Source organism: Pongo abelii, chromosome 7, assembly GCF_028885655.2.
Source record: "Pongo abelii isolate AG06213 chromosome 7, NHGRI_mPonAbe1-v2.0_pri, whole genome shotgun sequence".
NCBI lineage: Eukaryota > Metazoa > Chordata > Mammalia > Primates > Hominidae > Pongo > Pongo abelii.
In genome coordinates this window covers 21,970,613-21,991,856 of record NC_071992.2, presented here as the reverse complement: position 1 = coordinate 21,991,856, position 21,244 = coordinate 21,970,613, and the positions used below count along the sequence as shown (strand labels likewise).

Below are 21,244 nucleotides of genomic sequence, written 5' to 3'. Positions count from 1 at the left end.
CAATGACCTCCCATTGGGCGGGGAGTGTCTGGGCTTCAAGCAGCCACAGCTGCTCACAGAATGGTCTCCCCAGGGTCCATCTGCTTTGCCAACATGGGAGTGGCCATCCTGGAGCCCACACTGCCCATCTGGATGATGCAGACCATGTGCTCCCCCAAGTGGCAGCTGGGTAAGTGACCTCAGCCCCCCGCTCAGGGCCTGGCAGGAGGAGGTGGGTGCCATGAGTCCTTTCGTTCAGTGTCTCACAGGGACAACATGCTTCCTATGTAGAATGACCTCTCATGTCCACACCCATGAATCAAGCCCAAGCGGGTGTGCGGTCCCTCAGAGAAGCAGTCTGAGAAAGGGGAGGGTGGGAGAGGATGAAAGGGGCTATGGAGAGATCACATACCAAGCTGTGTAGTAGGATGATTAATGATTTCCAGTCCGAAGATTCAGGTTTTGGTTTCAGCTCCTTTGATTTTCTATGAAAACTTGTGCAAATGCCTTAAACTCTCTGAGCATCACTTTTCTCATTGCTAAAATGAGCATCAAAATACTATCTAGTTCAAGAGAAATTGGATGAATAAATGACATATGAGGTGAAAATGCTTTGTACTCTGTACAATATTAATGTGCACCATTACCATCCATATTCTTCTCCCTTCAGCTCCTCATCCTCAAGACTACCCTTTGGTTATCTTTTTTACCTCTGAAAAGGGGCTTATGTAGCACTCACTTAGGAAAAGCTATGGGTCCAGGAGAGAGGGTTCCAGCTTCATTTGTTCATGCAGAGACTTAGAGAGGAGCTTGGGGAGGAGGATCTAGCCCTTTCCAGGAACTCTGAGGAAAGAGGACAGGGAAGGCTACGTGCAAATTGCTCCATCACTGCAGGGAGGAGAGGCTTACGGGGCCAGAGGGGAAGCTGATAAGAACCTGATATAGTTCAGCATGCAATAAAAAGCACTAAATCTAATTTTGGGGGGCACAATTCTAAGCAAGACTCCCAGCTGCACTCCCAATGCCAAATTGAATTTTTATGGGTTGCAAGTGCTTTTTACCATGACGATTAATTGAGTTAGTCGGTGTTCAGTGCAGATAATTCATCACTTGCCCTAAGGCTCTGGCCACTCAGAGTCTCGATACTGGTGAGCAGCTACAACACAGAGTAGCTCCTCCCCAGCAGCCTAGGGACCATTCCCAGTTGCCAGTTACCAATTACTCAGTTACCAGTCACTCAGTTACCACCATCATTTACAGCTTCCTCAATGCGATCTGGTCTGTAAAGTCTGATCTCAAAGTTGTCCAACAATCACCTAGAGAGCTTGTTAAAACTCTGATTGCTGGGAGACAGTGGGCAATTCAGTCAAAACAAGTTTTCATCCCTAGTAAGTTTGCAGGTGATGCTAATATAGCTGGTCAGTGATCACACCTAGAAAATCCCTGCTGTACATGAAGAGCATCCCTCAAGGGTGTTGGGAGCAACAAAGGAGTCCATGCTTTTGAAAGTAATGTGTAGTCTGCCTCTGAGTGCTTGCTATGTGGCCCACCATATGCTAGGTAGCATCGCCAAGGGGAGGAAATAGCCCAGGTCCACCTGGGTTTGAATCCTGACCACATCACTTACTGATTGTGACCTTGGATAAGTTATTTAACCTCTTTGACCTCTAATATGGTGTGAATGTGCCCCCCAAATTTATATGTTGCAAATTGAATCCCCAATACAACAGTCTTGAGAAGTGGGACCTTTGAGAGATGATGAGATCATGGGAGCACCCTCATGAATGGATTAAGGCCATTATCATGGGAGTGAGTTTGTTATAATAAAAGGGGAGTTCAGCTCCCTTTACCTCTCTCTTGTGTGTGCTCTCTCTCCATGTGACCCCCTTTGGCCATGTTATGATCCAGCAACCAGGCATTCCCCAGATGGCCAAACAGATGCTAGAGGCTTGCCCTTGAACTTCTTAGCCTCCAGAACCTTGAGCCAAATAACTCTCTTTTCTTTATAAATCGTGCACTCTGGTATTCTGTTATAGCAGCAGAAAATGGACTAAGACAGAAAATGGGTACTGAGAAACAGGGCTGCTGCTATAACAAATACTTGAAAATATGGAAGCAGCTTTGGAACTGGAAAATTGGTAGAGGCTGGAATAATTTGGAGGAGCAGGCTAGAAAGAGCCTGTATTGCTGTGGTTAAGGCATTAAGGGTGATGCTGGTGAGGGCTCAGAAGAAGAGGAGAGCTATATAGAAAGTCTGAATCTTTTTAGACATTGGTTAAGAGGTTGTGACCAGAATGTTGATAGAAATATGGACAGTAAAGGTCATTCTGACGAGGTCTCAGACAGAAATGAGGAACAAGGTATTGGACACTAGAGTAAAGGTCATCCTTGTTATACAGTTACAAAAAACTTGGCAGACTTGTATCCATAACCTAGGACTTTATGGAATAAAGAACTTAGAGGCAATAAACTAGGATATCTGGCAGAAGAAATAGCTAAGCAGCAAAGCTTCAGGCTGCTGTGTGGCTGTTTTAACTGCATGTATAGTGACATGTGAAAGCAAAGATATGACCTAAAGGTGAAATTTATGGTTAAAAGAGAAGCAAAACAGAAAGACTTGGAAAATTTGCTGCCTGGCCTTGGAAAGAAGGAAAAGGCATCTTTAGGAGAGCACACCAAGAGCATGGCCAAGCAACCTAAAGTGATTAGTATGGATAAAAGGGAGCCAGGCACCATTTATTAAGACTGTGGGAGAAAGACCACAAAGGCATTTTAGAGACCTTTGAAGCTGTGCCTCCCATTACTGGCCCAGAGATATAGGAGGGCAGAATGGTTTGGGAATAAGCCTGGGGCACCCTCCATGGGCTCACTGCCCAGGACCACCTTGGGACTCTGCTGTCTGCTTTTCAGTGCAGTGCCCCTCAACTGTGCCAGCCATGGCTCAAGTGGGCCCAGATGTGGCCTGGCCTCCCACTCTGGAGGGTGCAAGTGGTAAGCCTTGGTGGTGTCTATGTGGTGCAAATTTTGCATGTGCACAGAACGCAAGAGCTATGGGTGCATTACTTCCTCCACCTAAATTTGAAAAGATGTCATGCACAGCCACTTCCAAGATCACAGAACTGTAGGGGCACCAGCATGGTGGCCTGTAAGCACAAGACTCCAACCCATGATTGCTGCTGGGTGGACTGAGCCCAGAAAGACCATAGGGGTGGGGCTGCCTGATGCCTTAGGGGTCCAAACTCCACTCCAGTGTGCCCAGGATTTTGGACATGAAGTCAAAGGCAATTATTCTCCAGCTTTAAGACTTAATATTGTTTTCCATTTTGGGTTTTGGACTTTCACGGGACCTGTTACCCCTTTCTTCTTCCCAGTTGCTTGCTTTTGAAATGAGAACGTCTATTCTATCTTTGTTCCACCATTATTTTTGAAAGTAGATAAATTATCCCTTGGTATCCATAGGAGACTGGTTCTAGGACTCCTCACAGATACCAAACTTCAAGGAAGTTCAAGTCCCTTACATAAAATGGCATCGTATTTGCATATAATCTACACACATCCTTCCATGTACTATAATCCTCTCTCGATGACTTGTAACACCTAATGCAATGGAAATGCCATGTAAATAGTTGTTATACTGTATTGTTTTCTTGTTTGTATTATTTTTATCTTTTATTTTTATTTTTATTTTTTTTCCTCAAATATTTTTGATCTGCATTTGGTTGAATCCAAGGATGTGAAACCTGCAAATTCAAAGGGCGAAGTATAATTTGTTTTGATTTCACAGTCTCACAGCTGGAGGGAATTTGCCTCAGGATTAATCATACCTGGAATCTCCCCCATATCTAATTTAGACAAGACTCTGGATTTTGGACTTTTGAGTTTATACTGGAACCACTTAAGACTTCTGAAACTATTGGGATGGATTGAATGCATTTTGCATTGTGACAAGGACACGAATTTTGGAGGCCAGGGGTAGAATGCTATGTCCTCCAAAATTTGTGTGTTGGAAACTTAATCCCCAATGCAACAGTGTTGAGAAGTGGAACCTTTAGTAGGTGATGAAGTCCTAGGGGCACCGCCTTTATGAATAGATTAAAGCAATATCATAGGAGTGGGTTAGTCACAAAAGCGGGGAGTTTGGCCCCTTTTTCCTTTCTCTCTCAAATGCCCTTTCTCCATGTGATACCCTTCGGCCGTATTATGACCCAACAAGAAGTCCCTCACCAGATGGCCAAGCAGATGCTGGTGCCATGCACTTGCACTTCCCAGCTTCCAGCATTGTGATCCAAATACATCTTTTTTCTTTATGAATTACCCAATCTGTGGTAATATGTTACAGCAGCAAAAATAGAACAGACTAAGACCAACTCCAGTTTTTTAATTTGTAAAAAAGTAGATATTTTTCGGAGTCATTTTCATCTGGAATCCTAAATGGATTAGCCCAGTGCATGGAACACAGGATACTATCAGTACATAAAAAATTATTTGTACAATTTTAGTTTAAACCATTTTGATAGTCACAAAATGTGTAATCCCTCACCCCTTAGAGATTCACTGTGAAAAACAGGTGTTTTTCATGCAGGGGTCATGTATCTATAAATACATATTCTGGAGCACCTATTTTGCACAAAATACTGCTAAAATGTAAGCTATAATCAGCTCCTAAAGAACAAGCAACATGGATTGAAAAAAATCTAATTAAGGAAATTTTACGCCATTTAAAATGATGTCAAGGAGGTGTATCTAGGAGGCCTTAGGCTTCCTAGAGGTGCTTACTTCCACATACTAGATAAACAATTGAGTAGTTTTAATTTTTTTAAGCAATTAAATATAAACGAATGGGTACAGTTTGCAACAGATTGCCACCTGTCCAGATAGCCTACACAAATACACTAAGGTGTGCTTACTTCTACTCCATAGAAGAGAATATTAAAAGCAAACAAGTTGTCAGCCAATAAATGGTCGATTGTTGACTTTTAATTTAATTGTAATTGCCATGGTATTTTTTGTCAGCCTGCACTGTTTTTTTCTAGGTACAGAGAGGGATTAAAAGGGCTGCTGAGATCCAGACAAACTCACTCTGCTGATCTCAAGCAGTCCCTTATACCAGAGCCATCTGTGCTACCACACTGGGGATGTGGCATAGTGGAAACACCTGGAGTTAGAGTGAGATGGCCTGGACTCAAGTCCTGACATGTCACTCATGAGTTATGATGATAATAATCAAGACCAGTGCTTGTAGGGCCCTTACTCTGCGACAGGCACGAGCAAAATGCTTGATATGCACTATTTCCTTTAAACCTCACAACTGGCCTGTCTGGTAGAAATTACAATTATCCCCATGTTTCAGAGATTTCTTTTCTTTCTTTTTTTTTTTTCTTTTTTTTTTTTTGCAGCTGCAAGATTTAATAGAGTGAAAACAGAGCTATCATATAATGGGAGGGGGCCCAAAGGGGGTTGCCACGGCTGGCTGCAATGCTGGGGGTTTATATCCCAATCATTGTCCCTCCCTCTGTGCTCTCAGGTGATAGATGATTTGATTATTTCTTTACCTCCTGCTTTTAACCTAATTGGTATTTTAGTGATCTCTCTTTACTATGTGATTGGTCAGGTGTGAGTTGAGTTACTAGCCCCTTGTTTAAAGGTGGATATGGTCACCTTCCCCAGCTAGGCTTAGGAATTCTTAGTTGGCCTAGGAAATCCAGCTAGTCCTGTCTCTCAGTAACCCCTCTCAACAGGAAAACCCAAGTGCTGTTGCGGAGGTTGGCCGATGACCGCTCTAACTGCTTCCTGCCGAACTGGAGCATAGTAGGGGTCATGCAGTTGAGAGTTCCTTGGGAGGGTTGCTTTCAATGTCATCAACATTGGAGCATGGACTAGCAGGCCAGTACAGGAGTCTGTGGTAGATCTTAGTCACAGACTGCATCTGGGGGCTCCATTTGAAGAACCATTTATAGTTTTACAGCTTCAATTCTGGAAGAGACAAACTTAACAAGGAGGTTAAAGATACAGAGATTGAAATGTATAGCCTAAAGTGCAGTGGGAGGCATATCCAACAGTTAGTAGGATTTTGGCCAAGGTTTCATCGAGCCTAGTGAGGGTGGTATTAAATAGGCTTACCAGGCAAGTATGGGTACAGAGGGTCTTCAAAGGCATACAAGAATTGAGAGTCAGGATGTACAGGGATGTAGAAAAAGGCATCCTTATGGTCCAGGACTGTTAGCCACTCTGCTTCCTCTGGTATTTGGGAAAGTAGAGTGTAAGGGTTAGGTACAGCTTGGTATAGAGGGACAATAGCCTCATTGATAATCCTGAGATCTTGCACTAACCTCCACTGTCCATTGGGTTTCTGTACTCCTGAAATTGGAGTACTGCAGGGGCTGTTGCATAGTTTTACTAGGCCTTGGGCTTTTAGGTCCTTAACAATCTTTTGGAGTCCTTGTTGAGCCTCGGGTCTAAGGGGTACTGCCTTTGGTAGGGAAAGGAGGTGGGATCCTTTAGTTTAACTTGAACGGGATGGGCATTCTTCGCTAGTCCATATTGTCCTTCTGTTGCCCAGACTTCAGGATTAATTCCTTCCTCAAGCAGAGCACAACAAACAGGTGTTCCTTCTCTATGTTCAGGTGTATAATGGCCCCTGCTTTTGTGAGAATGTCTCTCCTTAATAAAGGAGTGGGGCTTTCAGGCATAATTAGAAAGGCATGTGAAAAGAGCAAAGTTCCCCAGTCACAACTTAGTGGCTGGGAGAAGTATCTAGTGACTGCCTGTCCTAGGACCTCTCGGATAGTGACAGATCTGGAGGACAGTTGTCAGGGACAGGAGAGTAAGACTGAGAAGGCTGCACCAGTGTCCAGGAGACAGTTAACCTCCTGGCCCTCAAAGGTCAAGCATACCCAGGGCTATGTGAGGGTGATGGCATGGGCTGGCTCTTGCCCCAGGCACCCTCAGTCCTGCTGCTGGATCATCTGGTTAGTGGCTTCTGACTCAGAGGACCTTTTTCCCCTGGGGCAGTGGGCCTTCCAGTGATTCCCTTGACATAAGGAGCATGGATGAGGGGGTGGCTTATTTCTATTCGGACAATCTTTTTTAAAGTGTCCTTGTAGACTGCACTAGAAGCAAGCCCTATTAGGCATTTGATTTGCCCAGGCTTCCTGTATTCCAGAACCTCCAAAGTCCACTTGCCTGAGGGCCATGGCTAAAGAGGTGGCCTTCTTTTTATCCCGTTTGTCCCATTCCACCTGCTCCTCCTGATCTCTATTATAAAAAAATGAGGTTGCCAAGTTCAATAGGGTTTCTAAGTTTTGCTCTGGGCCTAAGGTGGACTTTTGAAGTTTGTTTCTGATGTCTGCAGCTGACTGAGTGATAAACTTATCCTTTAAGATTAGTTGGCCTTCAATAGAGTCAGGAGACAGAGAGGTATGCTTCCTCAATGCCTCCCGTAGTCTCTCCAGAAAGGCAGTAAGATTTTCTTCCTTTCCCTGTGTTATAGTGGACATCATTGAGTAATTCATAGGCTTCTTCCTAGTTTTCCTTAGTCTTTCTAGCACGCAAGTTAGCAAATGTCTGCGGCACCAATCTCCATGTTCTGATTCTGTGTCCCACTGAGAGTCTACACTGGGAACTGCCTGCTGGCCTGTGGGGAATTGTTCTTTTTCCTCTGTTGTCATCCTATCATTGGCCTGACTGAGATACCAGAGATCACAAAACTCTCAGGCTGCAATTATGGCTGCACTTCTTTCATTTGGGGTTAGTGTTTGATCTAGCAGTAACATTAAATCTCTCCAGAACACATCTTAGGGGCGTTTTTGCCTTGGGGAAAACGTTTCCCATCTGAAAAAAGAACATGAGGATGCCAGCACCCCTAGTCATTTTCCGATGAGCGTTAGTCCTAGAGTGTCCTCTATGGTCTTAATGCTTATTCCTTTCCAGGGTGTGTAACCACCCATGGACCTCTGCTTACCGGATTAGTTACGCTTACTGATGTAGCAGTTCTGCACCTGATTTCCCGCCTTTCTTGACTACAAAGAAAGGAGTCCGGGCTGCTGGATTCTGGTGGTCCGTTACCAGCATGCCCAACATAGCATTTGCGATCAGGGGTGAGTTCTAGAGCTCGGCTGGGCAACCCAGTTGCTCCATCAAGAAGCGTTCCCATAAACAACAATTCTCATGCAAATTCATTTCAGAGAGGGTGTAGGTAACCCTTTGAGTCAGGATTGAGATAGAGCTTTTGCCCACTAGGGCCTTTGTCCTTCTTTTCCTTTGTAGGAATACGCCCTAATTATTGATCTTAAACTTTTCGTTGCCCCGGATTAAGTCCTTTTGGGTACGAAATATGAGAGATGGATCCTGTTTATCCTATGTGTCTTTTTCCTACAAGAAGGAGAGCGAGGAGAAAAAGATGGGCTTGCTGGTTTTGTAAGTACTTTAAGGCTTGGCTGAATGCAAACAGCTCGCACGTTTGAGCAGACGAATTATTAGGCAATTTTCCTAACTCTGCTTCTACAAGAGTTTCCTTATCAATTACTGAATACCCATTACGGTTTTTTCCCTCAATCACCCGGGAGGAACCATCTATCCTCCTGTCCTGAAGGGGGTACCTCCTAAGTCTGGTCGGACCTTTGTATGGTAATTAAGATGAAAATCCCCTGTTAGGAAATTGGCTGGGTTAAGGGGATTTTCAGTGGTTAATGTTAAGTCATCTTTTTTTTTTCTTAACAGAATAGCCCCATACTTTAAGATTTTTGAGTTAGTAAGCTAACTTTTTTTTTTTTTTTTTTTTTTTTTTTTTGACTAAGGATAGTTCTGAACTGGTGAGGTGTGCTCACAATGAGGTTTCCCCTAAAAGTTATTTTTCTACTTTCTTCTGTTAGCAAAGCAGTTGCCACTACAGATTGAATGCATTTGGGCCATCCCTTTAATTTACTCAATTTGCTTTCTTACTCATCTATTATGTTGTCGCAGGCCCAGTTCCAGTTGTTAAAGTACTGGGTAACCAGTTCTAAGGCCCTTGCCAAGGAACTGAGGCTTGGAGATTGTATTGCACGGGGTGGGTAAGCTGGGTAGAAATTGAGGGAAGAGAGTACTTACACAATGGCAGAGCAATCCTCCTAGCCATTTACAAACTTGGGGCCCTGGGAAGGGTGGTGGGGAATGGGTCCCACATAACTGCCCATGTTGAGAGCTGTATACCTAAATTGGGAGGGACACCAGGGGCAAGACTCCCTGGGTTCACAGCCTTGGTGCTTAAGGACACAGTGTAGAGCTTCCTTAGATCCCCTTTGGAGACACAACTTGCTCTAATACTTGGCAGAGGAAGTGAAAGTCTGAAGCATTAGTACCTAGGAGGCAGGGATCGGAGGAAGTAGATTCAGAGGTAAGGAGAATTCTGGGGCTACACTTTCAAGAAAGTCATGGTTGGGACCCAGGAGGTATGGGTCAGAAGAAGAGGTAGGGGCACACACATGGGCAACTATAGAGTAGAGACTTCTGGCTGCATCATGATCTCAATCGATCAATGCCCATAGTTCGGAATGACAGCTTTCTGCCTCTAGTTGGCCCTCGGCTTCCCCCAGGAAAATTGTGAAAGCAGAAGCTGGTTCCAGGCAGACCAATGCTCCCAACCTAGAAGGATTGGGAGTTGTTAGAAAGCCTTTTCCCAGAAAGCTTCACAGCTGAGTCTTTAGTCCAGCGGCCATGCTAATAGTTTTTAACTGGCCGACAGGTGCTCAGTATTTTCCTCTGACTCTAAGGAAGGATACGACAGAATAGCAAGCAAAAGTGATCCAATATTACTCACCACTTTGGAGAAGCCCCGTATTGGCCACCAGATGTTACTGGCAGGTCTTTGTTCTTAGAGCTCCCAAGATGGGGTGGGCCGCTCCCCAGATGGCGGCAAGCCTTTTGTTCTCTGACCTGGGGCTCTTGGCCTCATGGATTCCAAGGAATGGAACCTTGGGCCATGTGGTGAGTGTTATAGCTCTATCAGAAGCCGTGGGTCACAGAAGAGAACTGTGGAATGCAGTGAGTAGTGTTCAGCTGGATTAGGATGAACCCGGGCACTTAGGTGCGCAGGAACAATGGTGAGCCTCTACCCCATCAGGAGTGGCAATGGGTGCCTCACTGGATCAGAAGCACAGTGGACACCCTGCCAGATCCGGAGGGGTGGAAGTCAATGGAGGGTCTGTGATGGCAGCATTCAGCAGTGGTGGACGGTGAGTGAGAGCTCAGCTTGAGCCAGAACAAACACGGACCAGAAGAGTGTGCAGTTGCAAGATTTAATAGAGTGAAAACAGAGCTCCCAAAGGGGGTTGTCCTCAGAGATTTCTTGATCTGACCCAATTTCCCAATGCTCTTTCAAATCCTGGACTTGTCATCAGCAAGCATCCTATGCCCTCATCCTTTTCTCTGAACATGTATTTCATCTTCTTGCCCTACTGAGACCCAGATGTTTTCTGTGAATATTGTTTCCCTGCAGCATCTAGACGGAAGTTCATGTTCCACACCTTGCTCTCCTTTGCTGCTTCCAAGTCATTTCTTCTCTGTTCTCCTTCAAAGACCTCAGCTCCTTTGAATGTCATGTTGTTAGATTACACCACCCAACCCTTCTTTATTGCAAACATCTAGTGACCTCTTAGCTGTCCCTCCTCATTCATTAAAGCTGTCAACATCTGGCCCATGTTCTTTTCACCTCTACTCCTGTCACCATTTTTGGTGACTTCAATATCCAGGTGGATAACTGTGGATCTTGGCCTCCTAATTTTTTAAACTACTCTTTTGCAATGATCCTTTCCTCCTTTTCACCTTAACCAATTTAATCCTATTTATGCCTTCACTTTGTGTATTAGTTCATTTTGCATGGCTATAAAGGAATATCTGAAGCTGGGTAATTTATAAAGAAAAGAGGTTTTTTTGGCTTATGGTTCTACATGCTGTACAAGAAGCCTGGCACCAGCATCTGCCTCTGGTGAGGGCCTCAGTAGGCCCAGCTCTTTTAACAACCAGCTCTTGTGTGAACTTACAGAGCAAGAAGTCACTCATTACCGTGAGGATGGGGACAGCACCACACCACTCGTGAGGGATTCATTCCCATGATTCACACACCTCCCACTCAGCCCCACCTTTAACATTGGAGATGAAGTTATAACATGAGATTTCAAGGGGACAAATATCCAAGCAATATCACCTTGACATCAGTATTAATTATATTTCCTCTGAAATCTCAGTTCCAAACAATCCAGTTCTCATCTTACATATTCCCTTCTCAGGTGTTCTAATAGTCCCATATCAACAATTTTGGACCAAACTGGGATCACCAATTCACTGTCCTCAGTAATTTTTCTTCCATCACTACTCCTGTCCTCACTTCTTTTTTTTTTTTTTGAGACAGAGTCTTGCTCTGTTGCCCAGGCTGGAGTGCAGTGGCTCACTGCAAGCTCTGCCTCCTGGGTTCATGCCATTCTCCTGCCTCAGCCTCCTGAGTAGCTGGGCTACAGGTGCCCGCCACAATGCCCGGCTAATTTTTTGTATTTTTAGTAGAGTTGGGGTTTCACCATGTTAGCTAGGATGGTCTCAATCTCCTGACCTTGTGATCCACCCCCCTCGGTCTCCCAAAGTGCTGGGATTACAGGCGTGAGCCACAGCGCCCAGCCTGTCCTCACTTCTTTCTTTCTTCAACTTGGATTCAATGGCCCATCATGGATGTCACTCTTCTGAAACTCGTCACTCCCTCTGGGCTTGTCACTTGCCAAAAACTTCACTCTGGCTAAGCTGTCTTGTTGCCTACTCCTTGTCTGTAACTGAGCCATGGCATGGGGCTGCAAAAAAACACACAACCAGGCTGTTGGTCTCACCTTATACTTATGGCCACAAATCTAAAGTGGGTTTCACACTGTCCAGCAATCTTTCTATAAGTCCCTAGTTATGTCCTCCTTCTTCTTTTCCAAAATGACTATTTTATATTTCTTCATTTTAACCTCATATGCACTCCCGTCCCTTCACCATCATCATTCTCAGTTGTTGACTTTGCCTCCTAGTCATTGAGAAAACAGAAGCTATGAGAAAATGGAAGCAATGAGAAGGGAACTCTCATGTTTCCATCACTAAGTGTACCCAGTATCCTGCACCTGAACCCACATTCCCAGCCTTCTCTCTAATTATGGTTGGAGCATCCCAGCCCTGATCAAAGGCTAGACTCTTCTCGATTCTATCTCTCCTCACCTACTTCATTGGCTACTTCTCATCACCTGTGCTATCTCTGCGTTCTTTGCTAACATTTAAAGATAGGAGTCCCCCAAGACTCAGTCCTTGGATCTCTATTCTTTATTTGTTCTTTCATAAGCAATCCCATCCATTTGCATGGCTTTAAGAACCATGTGTAAACCAATGTCTCAAATTTCTCTCTCCTTAGAACTCTAGATTTGTGTATCTAACTGCCTGACAGCTCTGCTTGGATATCTACCAGTCACTTCAAACCTCTCACGTTCCCCCCACGCTCTTGCACTTCCACCAGTTTTCCCTATCTCCAGCTACCCAATTGATTAAGATAAAAACCTAGGTTATCCCTGATTTCTCACTTCCCCTCCTCACTCCCGCTATGTCTGTACCAATTCCAAGAGAAAATGTCGCCAACTCTACCTCCAAAACCTCCCATTTTGTTCACTTCTCTCTACCATGACTTCTAATCTGAGACACCATCACTTTTCTCTTGGATTCTGCAAATAGTCTGGTTTCCACTCTTGTCTCATGAACCCATTCTTCTAAGGGATTTTAGACAATATAAATCCAATTATGTCATTTCCTTCCAAAACTTCCATTGTTCTTGGAATAACCAGATTCATTTCTAGGACCTTCATTTTCTCACCCTCCACTTTCCTCTTACGTTTCAGCCACACAGACATCCTTTCTACTCTTAAAGCAAACTAAATGATTTCTTTGAGACCTCTTAATTTGCATTAGATGCTTTTTATTTTCTGCTTGAAGTGCTCGCTTTGGTTATTAAGGTCTCAACTCGAGTGTCACTTCCCCAGAGGAGCCTTCCCCAACCCTGAAATCCCAGGTAGCCCTTCTGAGTTGCTCTGCCATATCACGACATTAAATTTCCTGCAGATAACTCAATACTTTTCAAAATTATCTTTTTTGTGTATTTGTTTACTTGTTTATTGTATGTCTCCCTCCCCTGGAGTATAAGCTAGCTGAGGGCTAGAATTTTGTTTGTCTTATTCACCGCTGTATTCCCAGCCCCCAGAATACCTGACACATGGTAAAAGTTTGTTAAAATGAATGAATGAATGAATGAATGAATGGATGAGACTCGGACAGGTTAAGTAAATTGTCCAAGGTCACAGAGCTAACAAGTCGTCAAGCCATGATTTGAATGCAAAATTTGGAGCTTTGTGTGGCTCCAAAACCCGTGTTTCCTGAACACTTCCCTCCACTGTCACAAAAAGCCATGTGTTCAGGACTTCAATTTACAAAATATTTTTGCATGCATTACCTAATTTGCTCCACATTGTAACCTGGTATGATATAATCATAGCTTTGCTTTTTCCAGATGTGGAAACCAAGGCTCAGAAAGGTTTAATAATTAATCCAAAATCCCTCTCAGAGAAATAGAAGGGCAGGTAAGTAGCAAGGCAGGAATTCACTTCCCAGGAATTATGTATGGGTATGTGGCACCCAACCACGCCACCTCTGAAGCTCACATTCTCACGCTGATAATCAAGGGTATTTTATACATGAGAATGGCTCATCAGGGCCATTCATTGGGAATCTAAGTGGGGAGCTGGAAGCACATTAAATGTGCTGAGGCTAGGCCAGGTGTGGTGGCTCACATCTGTAATCCCAGCACTTTGGGAGGCCGAGGCAGGCAGGAGTTCGTGATCAGCCTGGGCAACATGAGGAGACTCCATCTCTACAAAAAAAAAGCAAACAAACAAACAAAAAACAACTAGGTATGGTGGTGTTCACCTGTAGTCCCAGCCACTTGGAGGCTGAGCTGGGAGGATCACTTGAGCCCAGGAGGTCGAGGCTGCAGTGGGCTGAGATTGTACCACTGCACTCCAGCCTGGGTGACAGAGTGAGGCCCTGTCTCAAAAAAAACAAACAAACAAACAAACAAACAAAAGCACTGAGGCTAAACAAAGGCCTGCTCCTGAAGAAAGGAGAGCTGTGGGGGTCCTATGGCAACTACTGTGGGTTTGCACAAAGGTCCCCAGGTAATAAAATAAAGTGGTTTGGGGATCTTGGAAGGTTACAGGGGTGGGCTTCACTGTCTCTTAGGAGACAAGGCATTTTAGAGTAAATTGGGCACGTCCTAAGGTAAGGATCTGTGTCCTTCCACAGGTCTAGCTTTCTTGCCTGCCAGTGTGTCCTACCTTATTGGCACCAACCTCTTTGGTGTGTTGGCCAACAAGATGGGTCGGTATGTAGCCTGGGGATCTGGGACGAACAATAGAAATGTAAGATGGAAGAGTGCCTGTTCCTGATCTTGGAATGATGAACAGCTTCCATATAGTTGAAAGTTTAGGACGAGTAAACACCGATAAAAACTTCCCACTGGGAGGATGGGTAGTGAGTGGGTGGTGAGGGTGGTATGGAGAATGGATAGTCCTGAGCTCTGAGCTGATTGGTATAGAAGAGGCAGTGGATACATGAGGGGCACCCCTTACTTTCCATCAATTTGCTGTCCAGTTGAAGAGATAAAATAACCACAACAGAGAACAGCTATGAAAAATGCAGTATTTTGGGAAAGTAATTTTCAAATTATGTTCTGTGGAACCCTAGGGAGTTCTACAGAGGCACCGCAGAAGCCACTGACGAGGAAGGGTTGGGGGCCAACAGCTATGAGTCTCGATTCTGTCCCTCCACTACAATAAGGACAGCTTTAATTTTATCTTTGGAGTTCAGCACCAAGATTTTAGAAGCACTGCCATAGGACATCAGAGAAGGAAAGAAGTTTGGTACTTTCTGTGTTTTGTGAGACAGACCTCAAGGACTAAATAAAATATGGACAGGTAGGAGGCAGTCTGAGCTGGGCAACGGCATGAGTTAAGTTTGAGGGCTACTTCTAAGGAGAAAATGCCTTCTGAGTCAGCTAATTCCTCCTGTAAGGGAAGGAAGAGTGTGTCCCATGGCACCTCCTCTGCCTTTCTATAGAAAGAGGTGTGGAGCCAGGGGGGACAAGGAAAGGGCAGGGAGAGAGCTCTTTTGGGTACAAACTGGTCAAGTACGGATGCTGTCCTCAGGTCCTAAGGGGTTGCTGGGATTAGGGCTGGTGGGACAGGTCAGCGTGGTGGTGATGGGGTGCAGGTAGGGGGGAGGTCTCCCCTAGCAGAGTTTGATGATGGCTCTTTTCTTCCAGGTGGCTGTGTTCCCTAATCGGGATGCTGGTAGTAGGTACCAGCTTGCTCTGTGTAAGTATAATAAGACCTGGGGGAGGGGTCGGAGGGAGGGAGGGAGGGGGAGAGAGAGAGAGAGAGACCCAGACATTTAAAGACCACTTTCCTTTAAAATGAGCAGAGTTGGCTTGGCAAGGACTGTCAGAAAGACTGCTTCTGAATAAGCAGGAGTTTAGCAAGGGGGAAGACGCCACGAGCTGCAGTGGCTTTCCATTGAGGGGAAGTGGGAAAGGAGAGAGCCATAGGGCAGCTGGAACCAGAGGTCTGAGGCTGTATGTGTGGGCGTATGAAGTGATACATGTTGGTATCCATTTCTGGGGATGGCAAAATGGCGCATTTTATGACTTCATTTATTCATCCCACCCTGACATAGCCTCATAAATCCCCAGGGAACCATCATCTATGCCCCAGTCTCTGGCACCAGAGGCTTGATAGAAGAAGAAAGAAAGAAGGACTTTTTCATTTCCAAGAATCCCCCTCAAGCTCTCAAAGCCTTCATTTCCTGCTCTCCCAGTGGGGATGAGAAACACACAAACCTCCTAGGCTTGAGGGAGAGAAGAACAGGGCTACAAGGCACTGTACACTGTGGTCAAGACCAGCGGGAGGTCCTGAGCAGGAGCATGGGATCCGGGTTCCATGGCAGGTTTGCCACTTTCTATGCATGTGACTTGGAGCGGGTTACCTCATCTCTGTGCGCTCAGCATCCTCATCTATGTAGAGAGAGTTCTGATGGTGTCCACAGGGTTGTCAAGGTAATCCACATAAATCACAGTGTCTGGCACGTGGTGAGCCCATAGTGAATCTCAGCCAATACTATTGATAAATTATAAACATTTCTTGGGACATGAACCCTAAAAATTGTTATCAGCCAGTAGCATCTAAATGGTGTGCTAAACCCTTAAGGGGTGAATGTCCTGGGGTAGCAGGTTTGAATGGCAGGTTCCCAGAGAGGGAGGTGAGGAACCTGAAAAAGAGGGAAGAAAGGGTTTTTGTTGGGGGACTGGGAGGGCAACAGGAATGAGTCTCACAAGCTTCCTGACAGGGGACCCAAGCCACACCACCTGCCCCCTCTAGCTTACAGCTAACTGGTTGTTGGGGCCTCTTCTCTATCTTCTTTCTCCAACAGCTACCAAGTTAGAAGTCTAAATGAAACCTCTCAGTGATGTCCATAATGGAGAACAGAGGCAACTTTATTCCATGAAGAATGAGACCAGGAGTGTATGTTTAGGTAGAGAGGAGTAGAGGAAGGGGAGAAAGTATCCATGCAACAAAGGAAGACCCTCGTTAGAGCATAATGGAGTCAAGTCTGAGGTCCAAACTTGATCTTGCCACTCATTAGATCTGCAACTTTGGATAGAGCAATAAACACAATAGCGCTGGTCAAGTTTTCATATCCTTAAAATGGAGGGATAGATTCTTTTCCGTGAGAAAGTGTGAGAGTGCAGGAGGATGATGTATGTGGCCAATAGTGCACTGTGAATAAACACATTTCATGTGAAAACTCTTTCAACCTTGCTCCCGCCTGACCCATACGGAGTCCTGATGACTCTTCCTCCTTCCCCTTGCAGGTTCCTCTGGCTCACAATATTTTTGGTCTCATTGGCCCCAATGCAGGGCTTGGCCTTGCCATAGGTAAGAAGTGCCCTCAAAGAAAACAAGAAGCCCCTGCATGTTGGCTTTGGGTCTGATGCCTTTCCTCCCGCTTTTCTCATCAGAGGAGGTAGGTGGAGAGGCAGAAGGATCAGGAGGGCAGCTGGCAGGGTTGTGGAGAGATGAGCTCGTAATTCCCACCTGGACAGGTGTTGGTCCAAGGGAGAAGACAGCAGGCAAAGCGAATGGACTAAATGGAGGAGCAGAGGCGGGATGGTACTGACTGTGGGTGGGGCTGACTGTGTCCTGTTTGCTCTGGCCACAGGCATGGTGGATTCTTCTATGATGCCCATCATGGGGCACCTGGTGGATCTACGCCACACCTCGGTATATGGGAGTGTCTACGCCATCGCTGATGTGGCTTTTTGCCTGGGCTTTGCTATAGGTATGTTGGCAGGATCTGGTGCCCCACTTTCCCCTATCTACTCTTTAGCAGCTGGAAGTGCAGCCAGGAAGCTATCCTCCTAGGGTTCTGGAGATCTTTGACCCTGAGACATCCTCTGGGTCACCCACTGCCCCTAGCATAGTGTCTTACGTGGAGGATGCTCCATATGGAGGCTCCATAGACACTTGTGACTTTGATATATCCCTCCCAGGTCCATCCACCGGGGGTGCCATTGTACAGGCCATCGGTTTTCCCTGGCTCATGGTCATCATTGGGGTCATCAACATCGTCTATGCTCCACTCTGCTACTACCTGCGGAGCCCCCCAGCCAAGGAGGAGAAACTTGTAAGGAGCGCCAACTGCTAAAAAAAATTCACTTCTGTTTCTTTCCATCATCTCTCTCATTCCCTTTCATCCTGGGCTGTCATTTCCTCCCTCTATTGCTCTGTTGATACTCTCTCTGCTTTGCCATGTTTCCCAATCCCCTTTCATCTTCATATTTATTTTGTGCACTTCCTTAATTTCCCTTCTCTAAGTAACCACTTCCCCTCTTTCTGGGGCTATCAGGAAGGGTCTTCAGTAGAGAAGGGAAATGGGGGCAGAGGACCATCAAAGACATATTGTAGTTACTGTTCTTAGCTTGCTAGTTACTAGCAAGATGTGAATTACCAAGTTAACTCCCTCATAAGTGGGCGGAATTCCACTGGCACATCCATTCATCCACTCATTCACTCTAGTGCACCATTATGCTTACCATGTCACTTTTTTTTTTTTTTTTTTTTTTGAAGGAGTTTCACTCTTGTTGCCCAGGCTGGAGTGTAATGGCGCAATCTCGGCTCACCACAACCTCCACCTCCCGGGTTCAAGAGATTCTCCTGCCTTGGCCTTCCAAGTAGCTGGGATTACAGGCATGCACCACCATGTCTGGCTAATTTTTTGTATTTTTAGTAGAGATGGGGTTTCTCCATGTTGGTCAGCAGGTCACCTTTTTAAAAGTACAAAAACCCCAGGGAAGAGATCCATATCATAGGATTTTCTTTAATAAAGCACTTTCCTCTTACTGCTGCACAAACATCCTGAGGGCCTGATGGGTTTGGGATGCTGACAGAGGCTGCTCAAGGGAACAAAAGAAGACATGAAGGTGTGATAGGGAGTGGTGGTGATTCCATTTGTCTTCCTGCTGTAACTTTCACTACCACTGTTAGATTCAGTTAAAAGCATATGAGACACTTCTCCTGACAAGGGTTGATATACTAGGTACCTCGGGAGGCCGGTGCCTGTACATGCAGAGGGTCCGGTGCATGTACATGCAGAGGGTCCTATGCATGTTTCTTGAGTACTTAGCAATGTCAGCCTTGGATGAACTAGTGGGAGAATGGAATGGGAAGATTGGTTAAAAAAAGATGTGCGGTGGTTGGCCGGGCGCGGTGGCTCACGCCTGTAATCCCAGCACTTTGGGAGGCCGAGGCGGGTGGATCACGAGGTCAGGAGATCGAGACCATTCTGGCTAACACGGTGAAACCCCGTCTCTGCTAAAAATACAAAAAATTAGCCTGGCGTGGTGGCGGGCGCCTGTAGTCCCAGCTACTAGGGAGGCTGAGGCAGGAGAATGGCGTGAATCGGGGAGGCGGAGCTTGCAGTGAGCTGAGATTGCGCCACTGCACTCCAGCCTGGGCAACAGAGCGAGACTCCATCTCAAAAAAAAAAAAAAGATGTGCAGTGGCTTCTCTTCTTGCCTCTCTCTGCAGGCTATTCTGAGTCAGGACTGCCCCATGGAGACCCGGATGTATGCAACCCAGAAGCCTACGAAGGAATTTCCTCTGGGGGAGGACAGTGATGAGGAGCCTGACCATGAGGAGTAGCTGCAGAAGGTGCTCCCTGAATTCATGATGCCTCAGTGACCACCTCTTTCCCTGGGACCAGATCACCATGGCTGAGCCCACGGCTCAGTGGGCTTCACATACCTCTGCCTGGGAATCTTCTTTCCTCCCCTCCCATGGACACTGTCCCCAATACTCTTCTCACCTGTATAACTTGTAGCTCTTCCTCTATGTCTTGGTGCCACAGTGGCCCATCTTTTATAGGAAGACAGAGTGATGCACCTTCCCGCTGCTGTGAGGTTGATTAAACTTGAGCTGTGACGGGTTCTGCAAGGGGTGACTCATTGCATGGAGGCGGTAGTGAGCAATGTGCCCCTGAAACCAGTGGGGCGACTGACAAGCCTCGTTTATCTGTTGCCTGATTTTCTCTGGCATACTCCCAACAGATTGGAAGAGTGTAACCCTCTGTTCCTCAACATGTTCCTTCCCGGGTTTTCCCAGCTGAGTTGAGAAAATGTTCTCAGCATTGTCTTGCTGCCAAATGCCAGCTTGAAAAGTTTTTTTTTTTTTTTTTTTTTTTTAATAAAGTGAGTGATTTTTCTGTGGCTAAATCTACAGCTGCTAAAAGGGCTTTACCCTCAGTGAAAAGTGTCTTCTATTTTCATTATCATTCGGAAACAGGAGCCCATTTCTCTTCTACTGGAGTTATTGACGTTCTCCTGACCTCCCCTGTGTGTTCCTACCTTTTCTGAACCTCTTAGACTCTTAGGAATAAAAGTAGAAGAAAGACAGAAAAAATAATTGATTAGACCCAAGATTTCATGGGAAGAAGTGAAAAGAAACTGCCTTGAAATCCCTCCCGATTGTAGATTTCCTAATAGGAGGGGTGTAATGAGACATTGTTCATACTTGCTAATAAATACATTATTGCCTAATTTAGACCTGGTAAACTAGATGTTGTTTTATAGCACAAGAGACTGTGTGGGCAAATATAGCAAATACTATAAATATTATCACACTTTTCTACCTTTTTGAAATACTTATTGGGTGATCGGATTTCAAAGAGGTGGGAGACATGGCATCCCCCTAAGTAGCTCCCCATCTGTTTGGGCAAACAGGGTGTGCACAGTATAAAAAATGATTAATGCTGTAAGTTAGTATATATTCTGTGTTCAAGTACGAACAGGTTGGTGCTTATAGGCTGGGTGGGAAATAATGGCAGAGATAGAGGTAAGAAGCAGGATGGAGAGACCCACACAGACAGGCTTTTGGGATGCCTGAATATCAGATTGGGGTTTTCAGACTTTATCTGGAATAACACCCGGCTCTGATTTTTGCACTGCTCTGTAGGAGTCGTCTGGCTCCAATGCAAACCCTGAATCAAAGAGCACATTCAAGCTGAACCTTTCAATGAATCTTCATCGTGCAAATGATAGATACCTGACTTACGGATATGTTTTTAGGGGGCTGGCATTAACTAGACTACCTGATTTCCAAAACCAGATGTGTTATAATCATCTTTGGTCAGGATGACATCTTTCTCAGATTTTGAAGGAGCTCAAAGGTGAAATTAGAAAATTATTTGTCAAAATATATAAACTGTAAGTACACATGCAGAGTGAATGAATGACCATTGGGATAGCTTACACAGGTGGCAGTGGGGTGGGCGGGATGCGGAGCTCTGGCAATGACAGCCTGCTGACTCTGACATCCACCTGGGGCAGGGCTTATAATAAAGACAGGGCTTGCTACAGAAATGAACACATTTAAAAAATGGGAGCAATTTATTTTCCAGAGAAACTGATTCCTGGCTTGACAGCTAACATTGTTTGAACGATAAGCAAAATGTGGATAAAGGGAAGCCAGTGGACACAATTTGAGACTTTTAAAACAATTATTGTCAAGGGTCAACACCAGGCCGGGCACAGTGGCTCACGCCCGTAATCCCAGCACTTTGGGAGGCCGAGGCAAGAGGGTCGCTCGAGCTCAGGAGTTCGAGACCAGCCTGGGCAGCA

At 45.4% G+C, this 21,244-nt stretch overlaps 1 protein-coding gene across 1 annotated transcript in view; it reads left to right on the top strand.

The window, feature by feature from the left end:
* The window catches only part of SLC18A1 (solute carrier family 18 member A1), a 38,728-nt gene extending 18,573 nt beyond the window's left edge, over positions 1–20,155 (top strand). Inside the window, exons 10-16 of the mRNA XM_024251197.3 lie at positions 74–169; positions 14,320–14,398; positions 15,338–15,389; positions 16,943–17,006; positions 17,290–17,409; positions 17,621–17,754; positions 19,158–20,155. Of these exons, the coding sequence (XP_024106965.3) occupies positions 74–169; positions 14,320–14,398; positions 15,338–15,389; positions 16,943–17,006; positions 17,290–17,409; positions 17,621–17,754; positions 19,158–19,271 (659 nt within the window). The 3' untranslated portion in view covers positions 19,272–20,155. The remainder of the gene's footprint in view (positions 1–73; positions 170–14,319; positions 14,399–15,337; positions 15,390–16,942; positions 17,007–17,289; positions 17,410–17,620; positions 17,755–19,157) is intronic.
* Positions 20,156–21,244: the final 1,089 nt, after the last annotated feature.